This window comes from Schistocerca americana, chromosome 11, assembly GCF_021461395.2.
Source record: "Schistocerca americana isolate TAMUIC-IGC-003095 chromosome 11, iqSchAmer2.1, whole genome shotgun sequence".
NCBI classification, from domain to species: domain Eukaryota; kingdom Metazoa; phylum Arthropoda; class Insecta; order Orthoptera; family Acrididae; genus Schistocerca; species Schistocerca americana.
The window spans coordinates 58,302,032-58,319,572 of NC_060129.1; the positions used below are offsets into that span (position 1 = coordinate 58,302,032).

At 37.5% G+C, this 17,541-nt stretch overlaps 1 protein-coding gene across 3 annotated transcripts in view; it reads right to left on the minus strand.

Annotated features, from left to right (window-relative positions):
• Window positions 1-10,269, minus strand: part of LOC124553758 (zinc finger protein 708-like) — a 234,375-nt gene extending 224,106 nt beyond the window's left edge. Inside the window, exons 1-4 of one of the 3 annotated variants that reach the window (XM_047127693.1) lie at window positions 9,986-10,266; window positions 8,391-8,480; window positions 4,690-4,833; window positions 3,473-3,535 (exon numbers count right to left, since the gene is read on the minus strand). In XM_047127693.1, the coding sequence (XP_046983649.1) occupies window positions 3,473-3,535; window positions 4,690-4,731 (105 nt within the window). In that variant the 5' untranslated portion in view covers window positions 4,732-4,833; window positions 8,391-8,480; window positions 9,986-10,266. Of the gene's footprint in view, window positions 1-3,472; window positions 3,536-4,689; window positions 4,834-8,390; window positions 8,481-9,985 lie in introns of all 3 variants that reach the window. The other 2 variants (XM_047127694.1, XM_047127692.1) reach the window with 2 other exon arrangements.
• Between the last annotated feature and the right edge of the window lie 7,272 nt (window positions 10,270-17,541).

Genomic DNA, 17,541 nt, shown 5'->3' on the forward strand with positions numbered 1-17,541 from the left:
GGCTCATTCGCAGAAAATGTAAAAATTTTGTCTCCAACTAGATTAATACAGAAAACTAACACACTTTAAGGGCAAACACTTAACAATTAAGCTAGCATATGACTAGGTCAAACAATGGTTCCCTTATTGTCCCAATGACGACCAAGACAAAATTCCCATTTTAAATAGCAAAGGAAGTTGTAGTTTCTGTTGAAATGACCTTCCTGGACTGAAAACCATATATTTTCTACCACTATGTCATTGCTTACAAGAGAGAAATTCAGAACATTTAATCTAAATGACAAAAAAATCTAGTGAATACATCAGGGTAATTGTGAAACAAATCAGGAAATAAATCGACCATCAAATAGCTATTAGACCAGCAAGAGGCAGAATACAGCCGCTCAGCTGATGTGAATCTTGAGCTGGCTGACTCCTTGGAAGCTCACTTTTTGAAGACACAGTGTTGCTGCCTACCACTGCAATGAATGGGAGCAGAAACGCCAAATAGGTCACTGTGTTTTATTCGCAGTTCTGTAACTCTGAGTTGGGTCTAAAGCATAGTTATGAATAATATCCAGATGCATTGACTGGAATTCATAAATAAAGAGCATGGAAAACTTTTCCACAGCTCTCCTCTTCTGTAGCTGTCACACACAATTTTGGCTTTCTGCATTAAACAAACTGAAAATCTCATTAACTGGAAGCAATTTGCTTAGGTATCACCAGACACTATTAACATTATGAGCGAACAACATTCATTTTAATATTATGTTCTTGAAAACAGTTTTCCTTATGCAAAACTGTCATTCATTCCACAAAAACCAAAGAGGCGAAAAGTATTGTCTATTCTGAACAATTTCAATATAGCACCTGATGGTACTTTGTCAATAACAGCAAAAAGCACCTGATGAATGAGCTTTTCAATTGTCAGACAGCGTACAACACTGAGGAACCAAATTAACAAGATGATGTTACCTAAGGTGAGCACAGATTGGAACTTCTATGTAATATCGTGCAGTTGGCACATTTTGTACATTAATTTATTTCTTGATTATTTCACACTGATGACACCTCTAGGCTATCACAACATTCATACGTGAATTAACAAGGTGTAATTTAAAAAAACGCTATTGTAAATATTACGGCACTAGTGGCTGGATCTGACTCAGTGGACGGTGCTACTTTAATTTCATTTCATGTTGGAGACTATTGGAAATGCTTAATGCTTTCAAGATACTCACTGCCCACATCTCCTGAGACAATTCTTGAATCAGCTCTTGCTTAACTAAAAAGCTGAGTCACATGAATGGGGTATAACCAGAAGAACAAATAGGTATGGAGACAAGACACCTGGCACATTACATCAACATGGAATAATGAGAAAGTTGAGCATTGGTAAGGCAACAAATTTAGATGAAATGAATTAAAACATTTTGAGATGAAACCTAAATCATTTCTTCCATAAGTATGTCCATTTTGAAAATGTTTCTACACAGCTCACAAACACCAAGTATGTGTAATTGAAGATTTATTCGATTCATTTTTAGCACTCTGGTAATTTGAGGTGTAAGTGGCAAGTGTCTGCCACTTGACACTCATCATCCCAGTACCAGTGTGATGCAATCTGGAAGAGTCAGAAAAAGGGAATAAAAAAGTCCACAATTGCAGGAAATGAAACCTGTCAGTTTCCATGGTTTAATCTTACTTTCACATGCCTAACTCACGCATAGCAGTCCTCAGGGATGCAGGATGTTGTGACTAATCTCTATTGTATGTTAGTTTCTCAAGACTGATGTTTGGGGCCCATGGGCATTGATGTGGAAATACTCTAAGAACTCCAAGTTCTATGTGTGGGTATGGAGTTACATCAGCAATTTCCTGAAACTACACCTTACAAGGAGGAGCCACAATAGGTTGCACTCTCACACAGTCAAAATTTCGTATGGTGAAAGAAGCGTAAAAGTACATGGACATTATTTTGTCTTAGGTGTCAACAATCAACAGTTTTCAAGAAAATGACTGGCATAGTTTCTTTGTTACTGTGTCAGTATGCATAGTGGCTGATAACAAGGGTTCAACTTTTTGCACTCCATGTCAAATCTATTCATATGAATAAGCCTAGAAGAATGCTGAAGATTAGATGGGTAGATCACATAACTAATGAGGAAGTATTGAATAGGATTGGGGAGAAGAGAAGTTTGTGGCACAACTTGACCAGAAGAAGGGATCGGTTGGTAGGACATGTTCTGAGGCATCAAGGGATCACCAATTTAGTATTGGAGGGCAGCGTGGAGGGTAAAAATCGTAGGGGGAGACCAAGAGATGAATACACTAAGCAGATTCAGAAGGATGTAGGTTGCAGTAGGTACTGGGAGATGAAAAAGCTTGCACAGGATAGAGTAGCATGGAGAGCTGCATCAAACCAGTCTCAGGACTGAAGACCACAACAACAAGCCTTTTGTTGTCACAGAAGTATGTTCAATTTTATTTTTATACTACAAAAGAACCAGTGTATTCCCCAGGGTTGTATCTGTCACAAAAACAGTCAAAGCATAAAGAACTGAAACACCACCAGCAACATGCTAAGCCGTATATACCACAGACACATTCTTTGATGTATGATTAGGAAAAATAACTTCACTAACATTCTAAACATCTGACGATCTGGTGATAATTTCATGGAAAACCAAGCATATCAAAGTATTTTCTCAAAAGCTATTCATGCTTTCCTCCCCTCCTCTTCCCTACACCACACTCATATACTTAGAATTCCAAAGATACATGTATCAACCTGCATCATCTATGTAAAAAATATATTTATAGGGACAAAAAATTATTTCAAATACCAGAAGTTCACCACTTTGTCAAAAAGATTTCAATAAGGATATAAGAAACATAAGTTAGAAATTAACAGATATAACAACAATTTATGACTGTAAGTAGAAATTTACTTCTGCCACAAGTACTTGGATTTCCCAAAACAAACTCGGATTTCCAGTTTTTTTTACAGACATTCTCATCCACCATTAGGCACTACAACCACAAGAATGAGATTCTAACACAACCCAGGATGCATGCTTGGACAGCCTTATCATTCCGGCAAAAAGTCTCAAAAGCAAGAAATCTTGACTCCAGTTCTGGTTACAGCAGTGATTTTCACGATTTGCTTTATATGTACACCAAACCAGTCACACTGAATTCCTAACTATATTCACATATGTAAGAAATAATTCTGCAAATATATATTGTACAACTGTTCCACTCGCTCAAAGTTAATACTTCAGCCCATACATTCTGAATTTTGCCTTGTTTTCCTCATTGTCCACAGGGGTCTAATATAGTACTGAGAGTCTGGCACCATTCACCATCATAGCCATTACAATGAAAACCTGAATGCCAATGGACAGCTACAATTGTTATCAATTATATTATATCCACAACTGTCATATAAATGTACTTAATTATATACTCATTTAAATCCTAGAATTACCTCTTGGTTCACACACTCCTGCAATTCTTCTTTTACATTTATGGTGGATGGGTAAACCTGGACCTGTGATAAGAGTAAAAATCTTTAATTGGTGGCTTAAGACATCATGGTTTTCAAATTTTTTATGAACTTTAAGTTTAACTACAGAACTGTTACGAAAAATTGTTACTACACAGTTTAACAAGAATAATCATTTTATCATTACATCTCCTTCCGAGAGAGAAATTCCGGGTGAGATGAACTCAGTAAGATTTATTTCAAAGTGAAAAACTTATGATAACACTCATAATAATGTATTTTAGCAGTTTTTAGGAAATTGCACTTCACACTTTTCCCTTTGCTACTATTTCATGTTTGTCAATATAAAGCCATCACCATACACCTTACCATTAAATACTGGAATAGCAATTACACTGGCATAAAACACACATTTAATTATATGGAAAAACATTCTGCTTTGCAACAAAAGTAGCGCACATGTTAATGGTAGCATATAATCCCCCATTTCTATGGTTACTCCAAATAATGGTATTAATATACTAGAGGCAGGTGCGATACATCAAGGAACATCCGTCTTTTTTCCAACTGCTTATTTTCTGATGCCTAGGGTAGACACAGAAAACTATTCAAAAAATGAAAGCCCTGAATATGGGAAAAACAATTCTCGCAATGAAGTAACAGAAATGTAATGAGATATTCAAGGTTCAAAGGATCAAAGTGGAGAGATACTCATCACTGCCCTGGTTTTTGTAGGCTGGGCTGACACTGAATGTCCCGTCTACTTCAATTAGACACTGACTTATCCAGTTAAATAGTCAATATGCCCAGGTATATTCGTGCAAGCTAACATTCTCATGCAAGTTCCGGCATTTGAGCTGGCACTGCTTCTACAGAAACTTACAAGACAAGTGAAATGAAGGAAGTAATAGATATTTCACAAAGACAGAAAAATCTGTCTCAATTTGCCATTAAATCTCAAGAGTATCACAGGCTTGAAACCAACATTTTGCTAGATTTTAAAGAAAACAAGCAAAAATTAAGATCCCTCACTAATTTCAAACACTGTAATTTACTGGAAGTTAATAGTGAAACCAACCACGCTAGCTGTTAAAATAGTTTCATTATAAAGTCGTGACCAGTTTTCACATCAGTAGAGATGTACGTTCGTATGATCTGTACAAGAAATTACAGTGGGTTTAGAAATAGATGTGTCCTACCATGAAGGCCCATATATCAACGTGAGCTGGGTTCTGATACATTTCTTCACTTTTTTTTTAACAGTCAGGGTGCAGCGAAGTAAATGGTAAGAGCCAAGTCCATTGTTCATTCTCAAGATTAAACTGACTGGAATTATGCTGCATCTATAAGAGAAAGAAAACCAGATAAAACAGTTAAAATTTCTGACTTAAAAGCAATTATGGGAACTAACTAAAATCACCACATTAGCGTGTCTTAATTTTGGAAGAGAAGTAGAATAGAGCCTCAAACATCTTACCATGCTGTAGAAGTGTGCACAGCATCATTGTTACCAATACTAATGGGTCAGTAGAATGAGCCACATGTGAGATGGCACTAGTGCGAGTCTTTGATTGAATTGATGCTATCTACGAAAGGAAACATGGGGACTGGCTTTACATTTTAAATGGTTCTTCTCAGGATTGCAGTGATTCTCTGGGGGAGTTTAATAAAATGTGTGATAATATCCAACTCACCATGTAGGAGAGTGGTGATGTGGCTCTTTCCTTTTTGTATCTGTCCATCAGGATTGATGATAATATAGCCAGCTATGATATATACACTATTTCACACCTAGTAATTCAAAGCTCCTCTAACCACACACTGTGGTATATTAAAAGGTGGCCTCCTGGGCATTGCTTCACAGACCACACAGTGTCCCTTTGTCATGTGAAGCTCATGACGGAATTTATGATAATCCAGTTTACAGCATATTCAAATGGCTACAATGCAGACTTCATCCACTGTATTAACAGAAATGTGTTGCAGAAAATGAATATAGGGTATAATAACGTGAGCTGCTCTGCATCATCTAGCACATCAATTATGCTCACCCCAATATGTAACAGGGATTATAGTGATGGTAAATATCATAGGATATCTTATTATGATATTACTTCTAGTAAGGTTGCTAAATAGCCGGTCTCTAAGAACATATTTCTGGCCTGTTTTGTCCCAAAGATTAGTGGCCTACAATTTAGGCATAGGGAGAAGACAATGCAGGATAACTTTAAATCATATGGTATGCATTGCATCAAGTGTGACATTATGATTCTAATATATAGACCAAACAGGAAAAAGCTTTGACATATGTTTTAAAGAACATAGTAACAGTGCAGGTTCAAGATCAGCTTTAAGCACCCATTTACATGAAACAGGCCATTCAATGACTAGCCTCCACTCAAATTTGTAGGTGCTGCACTATGAAAATCAGGGTACTGCACTCAACAACCACTTTTAGCATGATATTGATATAACATATGATGAACAGTAAGACTTGGCTCTTAGCATTTACTAAGCCACATCACGACTGTTTAAAAAAGTAAAAAAACTTGAGTCCTCAGCTCACATTGATATATGGCATTTGATGTTAGGACACATCTATTTTTTAGAGCTATTGTAATTCTTTAATGCTTCAATTTCTTGTACAGATCACCTGAAGATTTATCTCCACTGATGCAAAACCAGTCATGGCTTTTAAAGCAAAGTATATCAACAACCATTGCTGAAAATTTATACACCATGTGCAATTTCAGTTGCAGCTGACCTACTTCTAATATGATACATTAAAGTCTGATTAATATGTTAGCAGCACATCACATGACTAAATTTTGTGTCTATATTAAAAACAAATAATAAATTAGTATGACAGCAACAAATATAGACTGGGAGTGTAAAGATGTGTATGCTAAAAAGCACTGAAAAGTTTTGATAATGATTACTGTAGCACTCTGTAATTGAATAATTTCACCACAGTAACAGTATCATTCCTGTGGTTCTAAATGTAGCATGATGTTGACACATTACAAATACCAAATAATATTTTGTTTGCAGTAAAATCAGGTGATATAATTTAAAATAAAAAATAAAGAAATCTTATTCTTCTGCAAGTTAATGAAAGTCTTTCATTTTCACTTACACTGGTGGAAACGGGACAATAAGGTAGAGCTACTTTTTTGGCTTTCACTCTGCTTAATTTAAGAAATGGTTATCTACTTGGAGACTGCTTGATGACATACATTTCTGGGAAACAATGTATCGGATAGAAAATACATTGATAGTATGTTTCAGGAATGAGAATTCCACATGTGCATTTGGTGTGACGATTTACAATAAGATATTGGTCCGAGGAATAGGAATCACTGCTTCATAGTGGGGAGGTTAGTCAAATGCATCTGTTTATGATACAAAACATACATAGACTAAAAATTAAGTTTTATGTGCTTTTGAAATTTAGGTGTCTTTTAGTTAATATAATGTGTTAAATGTGTTCTCAAGGGCCACAGAAAATGTTCAGTCCACCCACTGAAGCATCACAAGTTGTGAGAGAAACTTCCGTGTGGTATTTCAATAATTTCTGAGGTTCCAATCCACAGTTAACCAGTGTTCAAATTGGCATAATTGGTATTCATAAGTTCTACAGCTTTCAATTAATCTTATAAGACTATTATTTTAAGCTAGGGTTTGTTTCACCTATCAAATTGTAATGAGGTTAGTTTTAATATATATTTAGCAGAAAATGTGAACCTGAAAATCTCATCAACCTGAACGGACCCACATCATTACCAAAATTGTAAAAACAAACCACTCAAACCACTCACAAAAATGCAATAAGCGTAAAATAAATACTGTAACAAGGATTCAGCTATTCTCGGGACATAATATTTGTTGGTTTTGGCTCTCAAAACCAAACTGTCACAGCATAATCCCAAACACGTACCATACTATACTACAGACCAGTTTGTCACCACATCTTCTATTTCAAAACATAATATATAAGCAAAATAAATATTGCCAGTGTTGCATTATATCTCTGTACACATATGTCATATGCCATATCATTCCACCAAGGATTAGAGTCAGAGCCTGTTACCAGTAGGTTCAACCCACACTATTACTGAAATTGTAATCTATCAGTGTGCACGGAAATAGTGCTGTCAACCATTCATTAAGCTCCAGTAAAAAATTTCTCTGAAATGTAAATTTACTGACATCCAGTTTACATATTCAAAGAGAAATGCTAAAAAATGGTTCAAATGGCTCTGAGCACTATGGGGCTTAACATCTGAGGTCATCAGTCCCCTAGACCTTAGAACTACTTAAACCTAACTAACCTAAAGACATCACACACATCCATGCCTGAGGCAGGATTCGAACCCGCAACCATAGTGAAGCGCCTAGAACCGCTCGGCCACACCGGTTGGCCATACAAATGCAAATTTACAGATTAATATGAAACTTACTTATCAGAACAGTGACCACAGTGAACAGCTCTTCAAACTTACTTACAAAAATGTTTTATGTGGGCAGTAATCATGTAATGTTGATAAAGAAATCACAAAAACATTTCAACTTAAATTCTCAATTATTTGAAGTAAGCATACAGAATAAGAGCACACTCCAAGTTTATGTGTATGTATTATCAATGTCACTGAACAGTGCATTTCGAAGTTCTCTAAATTCTAGTAAACATTTGATCTACTCTATTCCTTTCAATCCAGTGAAATTCAACGCAAATCATAGTTTATGCAATCTTGTGAATTGTTATGTGTGACAAAAATATTATCTGGAATACACCACATTATACATACTTCCAGACATACGACAATTATGTTTATTTGCTCCAAATAACACACAGACAACTTAAAGAAACACTGCTAAGACAAATAAGGATATCACTTACTGTGGAGTCTGGCAAGGTTGACACCTCATCTGTTATCTCTGTTTTTATCCAGATAATGTTTTTCTGATCCATTGCTGCAGTTCCAAGGCCCTGAAAACCAAGGAGCCAGATAAAAACAATGGTATTCAATATCCATTGTCACTATGAGATAAATCTCAGAAACAGCATTTTTTTACTCCTACCACAGCACGAGTCATTGCAGAGGGAATAAATTGGAAAAAAACACAGAAATAACATTAAGAATGCATCTCTCATGTTATGAAGGGTCAGAACGTGCTATCTCTAAATGTCAACAGAAAAATCACATGCATACAAAGATTTATTGATTGCTACTGTTTCTTTGTGCCAGTGATTCATTGTATACTACAGCTACAGTACTATATGCAGTATGGGAGATATTTTGTAGCTCTCCATCTGAATTGTAACTTCAGCAATTTGAGCATGCAAACCAACTAACACATGTAACGTGAACTTTATAAATAAGACAGTTTACTACACTAAAAATATATTTTACAATAACGAGAAAGTTTAAAATGAAGCTTGCAGGCACACACACTTAGATTGTTCTCATGTTGTACAACCATCTTTTATCACTGTAATTTTTGTGCACAGTGTAGCTCTTCCTGGACCAATTATTATTGTAATGTCCTAATACAGAAGAACTTGATAGCAGCTCACTCTGAACATCCACGCAAATAAGAGTTAAAATGTCTTCTATTGGATCCTCTTTCACCCCAATATAAACAATACTTCTACATAAACAGTAACTGCGGGCATTTATGTCGTAAGTATTCAAGCATACGATTTCAAATGCTACTATCTGTGTGAGCAACACTCCATATCACAGCATCGCTCTTTCCATCCCTTAACCAACATCATTGTATCACAGGTGATATGCAAGTTGATATTAACATACTAATATAGAAAATGTGCGAAATTCACTGTCTGCCTTCTTTCACCCATCGCAAAGTATTCAACAACGTTTCCCACTTTCACTGGAAACCACAACTCAAGGAAACTGTTGCAAAAGTTGCAGAAATACTTTCCTTTACGAATTCAAGAAGGATAAATGTAGAAATCTAGCAGGCACTTTACATGATGCTATAGACCTAACGACACATCGACCAAATATTTCCGGTAACTGATGTACAAAATATATTCTTGATGTACACCAGAATAAGAATAGAAACACTACCTTCTACGCTGAAATTACAAAACATACATTTCACGGAAAGTAACACAGAGGTTATGTCAAAAAAACATAACCTAAGAAATTACATATGAAATTCACACGCTGTCCATAACCATCATCAAAGTCGCAAATGGTTATCCAATAACAGCAATTCAATACGGAATAAAGTTGCTTTCGGGTATTCAGGTTGTATCACATTAAATTAAAACAATATTGACAATTCACCAGTTCCTCGGAGCATATTCGCACCTTGTTTCACAAGTCCTTTCCATTTACCATAATAATAATAATAATAATAATAATAATAATAATAATAACAAAAATGCTGTAACACTCGTGTCCCAAAATCAATTTTCGTATTTTCTTCCCTCATGTTATCAATTTCTTTTTATTTATTTATTACCTGAAGGACGCAATTTACAAATTTCTGCAATACACATTACACAAGATGGCTGCTACTAAGCACCTCACTTCGAAGATATTTTGACCTGAACGCTCGTCCAGAAAACGATCTGTCTGCGCAAATCAGATTTGAGCAAACAGCTCGTTGCGTGTCAACAGAAGATTTGCGCAGAAATGCGTACGGAAACTTCGAACTTGGAGGTTAGAGCGAAACTGCTCAAATCTGTTCCTACAAAGCACATCTGGGCAGACAAGTTGGAGCATGTGGGCAGGTGACCGCTGCAAATAATCAAATATGGTAGGGGAAGCGTAAAGATTCATCATAAGAATGAACCTCATGTAAACATTACACTATGTATTCTTCCGCGTTTGAAGGAATCTCATTGGATTTCGTTTCGCGTAGAGCAAAAGCCAACTGCCAATCTGTCTCGAGTACAGTGAAGTACGAGGACATGTTTTATGCTTTGAGTTACGCGTACACCAACTCAGATATAATAAAGAGCAGCAGCTATACTGGCGCATTTAACCTGAAAAGCACTGGCCAGCCACCTGGTCCAACTAACCCGCAGTGATGTGAACAGTTGTAGTAATGACGTAAATGTCAATTATTGAACAAAAGGAAATAATGGAAAAACTCCGAAGATACGATTCTTAGGTGATCTGAAGGAAAACACACTATCAATCTTAGCTAACATAGTACTGTGATTAAAAGCGAGAGTGATGAAAATTGGCCGGCCGTAGTGGCCAGGCGGTTCTAGGCGCTACAGTCTGGAGCCGAGCGACCGCTACGGTCGCAGGTTCGAATCCTGCCTCGGGCATGGATGTGTGTGATGTCCTTAGGTTAGTTAGGTTTAAGTGGTTCTAAGTTCTAGGGGACTGATGACCTCAGATGTCAAGTCCCCTAGTGCTCAGAGCCATTTTTGAACAGGTAGCCGTCTGGTAATCTCTGAACGTCTTCCACATAGCATATATCGGACTCCGAAGAAAGCGGTACATTACAGTACTGCTGAGCAGATAACGAGGCGGTCAACAACAGAATCCCAAGCTACCAAAGAGTCCACCTTTCCTCCTCCTCCTCCTCTTTTATGACGTGCTGTCCTGCATTTCGCCATCGTTCGGCAGTGATGTGGCACAAAGCTTCGTGCATTAGTTCCAGTAAGTTTGGCAGCTTAAATCTCTTGTTATTTCTCGAGACAAATCCCTTAACTTGGCTCCAGATCAATTCTATTGGCTTCACATAGCAGTTGTATGATGACACCTGTAAAAATGCAGCATTTGTACAGTGTGCTCAAAGCCGTGAAAATTGTTTTCCGTGTTTCTACGACGCTTATCGCTCTGGATCGTGTTAGAGCACATCTGTTCTATAAAAAAGTGGGCATGTTCAAACAAAGAGTATTTTATTTTTCATTTCTCTCCAAAAATGTAATTGTGTAATTTTTCTTAATTTCAAAATCTGTAACAATCTTTTATAATATATCGATAATTAAGAATGTGTATTTGCAATGAAAACCAGAATTCTGTGTGTGGTATGTAATTCGAAACCAGAAGACATGATTTTTTCTTGAAAAAAAATGATTATTAAGTATGAGTTAACTACCATATGTTGATAAATTTTGTATTTAAATGCTTATGATATTGAAACAGAACAAAAAACTTAGTGATTAATATGGGTTTCGAACCACGGCCAACCAGCCCGCACGATTATTAAGAAACTAGGCTACTTATTACGCCACGATTACAATGAAAATTGCATATTTTGTATTTAGTACATCATGCTTCTCAACAAACGTAAAAGCTCATTTTTCTCTGCAATGTTGTGAAAAACATGAAGAATAACTTTTTTCTACCCATTAACGGTGTCCCGCGCGCGTGTTTTACTACGAAACAGGAAGCAGTGTCATCCAGTTTCGTGGTATATCTGAACAGTGAGACTATCAGAGCACAAATAGCGCTTACGGAGACACTAACTGTACACGATTTTTGAAATAAAAATTACGTAGCTAAAGTATGATTTGAAAAACGTTGATGGCTGTTAATACATCAGAATGTCTTTAAGTTTCATTTACAATGACATGGTAATAAAATGTCTAATACAGAAGTTGGACCTACTTCCAAGAGCGGTACAACACCAGTGTACTAGAGGTACGGCTGCTGACCAATCGTTGCGTTTGTGTTTGTTTACATCCGGTTTATTCTAATGATTGACGAAGTTTATCGTCTGTACGTGCTACAGAATAGAAATATCAATACTCTGTATTTCTATTCTGTCGTCTGTGCTTAGTGAATTTAAATGGTAGATAAATGCCAGTGCTCTAGAGGATTCATTACTAAGGTTATCGATTTGTGTAGGGGCCATACATGTTTATGGAAAGTTAAACGCAAGGAGTACAGCGACAGTGACACAAAGGCAGCGGCTCATATTTTGCTGATATGGAACTTATGTGCTGTTGACACTACAGCGAACACAGAAATTATTAATTAAAAAAATAAATTCGTTGCGAACTATTTACCATAAAGAACTGAGTAAATTCACAAGATCTATTAAATCTGGTTGCGAGTGTGACGAAGAATGGGCCAAGTTTGTAGTGCTTTGACCAACTACATTTTCTGAACGATCAAGAAGTACTGAAACCCAACAGGAACCCATTTGAGGATGAGATTGGAGAGACTGTGCCACAGGAAATGGAACATGAGGCAATGTAAAAGAATATATTTCACATACATCAGCAGAACTCTATGCAGAGTCTTATATGTGTGTGCATATAGGATTTAATAAGTTAAAACAGGTTGTATGAAATTAAGTGCCGTGATAAAAAGAACATAATAATAGCTGTTCATATTTTACAGATAGATATAGAAAACAAAATTAGTAGGACACAGGTCTTTCCTGCCAGCTCCAACAACACTAAAATACTGTTTACCTTTATTTGGAACAGTTCCTGCCCTGCCAAAAATTTGTCCACCCTTTCCACGCTGAAGGGCATGCATAATCTCTTCGTCACACCTTTCACCCAGTTCAACAGAACATTCGTTGACATTTTCGCGATCAATAGACTGTGTGAAATTGAGAGTTTCTTCCACACAAAAAGTAGTGCAAAACACTGTAAGTTAATACAACAGTTCCAATACTCTCCAACTTGAAACTGATGGTTTTATGGAAAACATGTAAACTTGACCCCAATATTCCAAATGTATTTTCAACAATGTGGTGTGCTCTTGACAGGCAGTAATTAAAGATTTTTCGTAACAATATTGCTTTATTAAATGTTTGCAAATTGAAAGATGCCACCACCAATAAAAACATACGCCAGAATTTCGTGTGAATTTGCAATTCGTTGAGGTTGTGGAATATTTGAAGTATTATTAACAAGTAGTTCACAAAACTTTGCGTTCTGTAGAACTCCATCAGAAACTCTGCATTTGTTCCTACGTCACACCACACAGATTCACTGTTAACATTACCTGCAGCCATTAACACAATGCTATTACATTCGATACGAATGGCAGCTGAGACAATGAATTGAAATTTATGCCACTGCTGGGACTTGAATCCAGGCCTCCTGTCTGCTAGGTAGTTATGGTAACTGTTACACTATTGTAGTCTTATGGCTAGCAGAGCTGCACAGATTGCCTATGTCCAATACCCTCTGCTACACATACTTCGGTTCAAAATTTCACTCCGCTTTCCCCTTCTCACATCATCACTATTTCTGAGACTCTCCTACCTTGGAACATCACCCCAAGCTTTGAATATTTTGGGGAAATCCTACCTGTACCCCAAACGTAGGTGATCTAATGATCTGTTGGAATAACATTTTTCTGGAAACATATGAGTCTCAACTTTATTTTCTGTAAGGATGGAAACTGAAGGAATGAATTATAATTTGAGTCACAGATGGGACTTGAACCTGGGCCTCCTGCTTACTACATTGACATGCTAGCCAATACGTTCAAGTCCTGCCCAGGGCACAAATTTTAGTTCATTGCTTCAGCTTCCATTCTTAACAAACGCAAAGTTGAGACTCATATGTGTCCCGAAATATGTTATTTCATTGGACAAATAGATCACCTAGGCCTCTGGTACAGGCAAGATTTCCCCATTACATACAAAGCTGGGGTGCTATTCCAGTGTCAGAGAACCTCAACAATAGTGATGATGTGAGAAGGGATAAATGGGCTGAAGATCTGAATTGATGTTTGTGTTAGGGAGGGCACTGGAGTTAGGTGGTCCATGCAGCTGCAGTAGTCACAACGCTACAGTGATGTAGTGAGTAGTGCATAGTACTGCCATGGCCATATGCAGTCGTGATGGAGCAATCATTTTGCATGTGTTTGGCGGCGCTTGCAGCTGTTTGTACTGTAAATACAAGATGATTAGCGACATGAAAAATGAATTATGGCGTTATACATTGCATTTTGGTTTCCCATATGGGTTTCATCTACCATATGTTCATGGATCAATAGACTGAGTATACAACAAATTGGGACTGTAGAATGAAAAAGTTCTTGGACTTTTATAAGATTTTCTTGCGTATGCCATCTATGTAAAACTGTTTAGTGATTAACCTTGCATATGTGCTATGACCAAAAGGTATGGCAGATTTTGTGTATTCTAGAAGCTAAATTTGTAAAGTAGCTGTCAGTCATGCTGGTCTAGGACTGCACATGGTCAGTGTCTTCAATTTTTCTTTTGAAATTATCTTTCTCCTAGAACGAATCCTACAAGCTCTGTCACAATATGAAAAGATTCACGCTGAGAAGTGGACTGGCAAGAACCATTTCAATGCGGTTAACGAGGTCAGGAATGCAAAAATTGACCTACAAAAGCATATACCGTCCAACACCCCAGGGGTAAGGATTTAGGGCTCTCGTGATGCACAAAGGGCAACCACGAACTTGCACTCTGTCTGACTCTACTGAACACATAAAATCTGAATGTCCTCGTTTCAAATTGATTCAGGATGTAAACAGACTTACAAATGCACAGATGCTAATGGAATGACCTGCGACAAGTGTGGCCCAGAAGATATCACAGCTAATGTAAACAAGACTGTGACAACCCAATTATGCTCTGTTAGTTGTGGAGACAGCGATACCCTCAACCTCACCACAAGCATACAGGTTTCCATGAGCGATAGCCACTGTGACGAACATCCGTCTTTCAACAGGAAACCTCCATGCAAATTCAAGAACTATTGGATGATGATGACTAGTCGTGGGCTTCTTGCCCATCTGAAATACCATCTCATGTATACATACCTTCTGGTGAAGAGCAATCCGAGAAGGAATCCACAGCCATCCTCATCATGGATAACAAAATCTACCCTGATGGAGTTGCATCAGCAAAGAACAGAGAAATTGAAGTAAACAACATTTAAGCAGAGTGAGGAGAAAATCTGCACCCTTAAAAGAAACTCCAGCGCCAATAAAGCAGATCATAAAACATGAACGTTATGAAAGCAACACAGATAAAGTGAACCAGGTCTCACGGCATGCAGGGGCGGCTGATACGAGAATGACTGTCAATCGTCAGGGACCTGAACCAAAGGATACCAGCCACCAGCATACATGACACATGATGACATTTGGGCAGAGCACACTGGGTGAAATGGACCCTTTCTATCCCCACCATGCAAGTTTATAAAATAACAACTGTTAATTTAAATAGAACTGAATTGGTATCAAAACAAAATGCTTGATAGACTATTTGTATGCTGCTGACATCGATGTATTATTACTTCAGTGAGTTATGTCATCGAAGATAGGCAAACAACAGGGTATGCTGCCATAATGAATGTTAGTAATGAGGTTGGCCTGCAGTTTTGTTCAAAGCAGTCGTCAATTGTAAACCTACAGTGATTCTGGAAATGGAACGGAGCCTTGCCATGCAATTACAGCATTACAATCTGCTGAGCATCTACGCCCCAACAGGGTCCACTGGAAGAAGAGACAAAGGGATTTTCTTAGGAATGAAATAGTCCATTTATTAACAAACAAGCATTTAAAGATGATAACGGATGGAGATTTTAATTGAGTGCTACGCATAGGAGACCAGAGGCCCTATCTTAAATTTTGACAAGAGCTACAAAATTTAACTGATGGTTTGGACCTAAAAGATAGATGGTTCTACCTTTACCCAGTCATACTAGGATATATGTACATTAGTGCCATTTCTGGGAGCCACCTGGATAGGGTTTGCCAGCCGAAGTGGCCGTGTGGTTAAAGGCGCTGCAGTCTGGAACCGCAAGACCGCTACGGTCGCAGGTTCGAATCCTGCTTCAGGCATGGATGTTTGTGATGTCCTTAGGTTAGTTAGGTTTAACTAGTTCTAAGTTCTAGGGGACTAATGACCTCAGCAGTTGAGTCCCATAGTGCTCAGAGCCATTTGAACCATTTGGATAGGGTTTACACATCTAAAGATACTGTAAGCAGTCTTCATAATTGTGAAATATGGTCACTTAGTTTTAGTGACCATACGACATATAATAAATCTATTAGGCATATGCACCATAAAACATTCTTGGGGTACAGTGTAACACAGCTGAATGTGTCACTGCTGGATGGTGCCACACTAAAGTGGACGTGGCAACAATGCCTCCAACAGCAAACAAGATAGAGGGACTGTGTTGCTTGGTATACCAAGCTTGTGAAATCCCAAATTAAGAAATGTATTTGTCAGTTTGCCAGAGCCAAAGCTTACTGGAGAAAACAAACTTTAGAGTTTTGTTTCGCCAGTCTACACCAACTGTGTAGCAATCTTTCTTCATTTGCATACAATATGATCCACATCAAATGCACCAAAGCAAAAATTACAGCTTTTGGTCTATGAACCACTTGCTGGTACAATAGTATGGGTAAGCACCTCGGATGATATCTCCCAAGAATCCACGTTGTTGTTTCATGGCATACGAGGATACATTTGGCAAATTAAAAATTACTGATCAAATTAAGGATGATGGCGGAAATGTGTGTAATGAACAAGCTACAACCAAGATATTTCTTAAATCATTTTAGACGACTTCACTCTGTGACAGAAGTAGACTTACTGGCTAGAGATGATTTTTTATACCACATTACAGCAACACTGTACGAGGATGATAACGTGGCTCTCTTGGCACAAATAACCAACTCATAAGTGAGGTCAGTCATCATATGTGCTGTGACGAAGAAAGCTACAGGGCTAGGCAGCTTACCAGCTGAATTTTACACATAATACTGGGATACGATCGGAGAATAACTCACCAAAGTGTATAAAGAATCGTTATCAAAAGATTTTTTCCCGTCACCTTTCACAGAAGGCACCACTGCTACTTAAACGTCACATAGAAATACATTAAGTGGCTTCCAGCCTATTAACCTGCTCAACGTAAATTTTGAGATCATGAGCAGAATTATTAATGCTAGACTTAAAGCAGTTTTTCGTAAAATATTTCGACCTTACCACACAAGTTCACTCACTGCTTGATAGATACTGAATTTCCTGCGTGAATAATGTGATTTAAAATGTTTTATTTGAAGTTGTAAAACCAAATCGGCTTTCTTATTCTTCGATTTTCA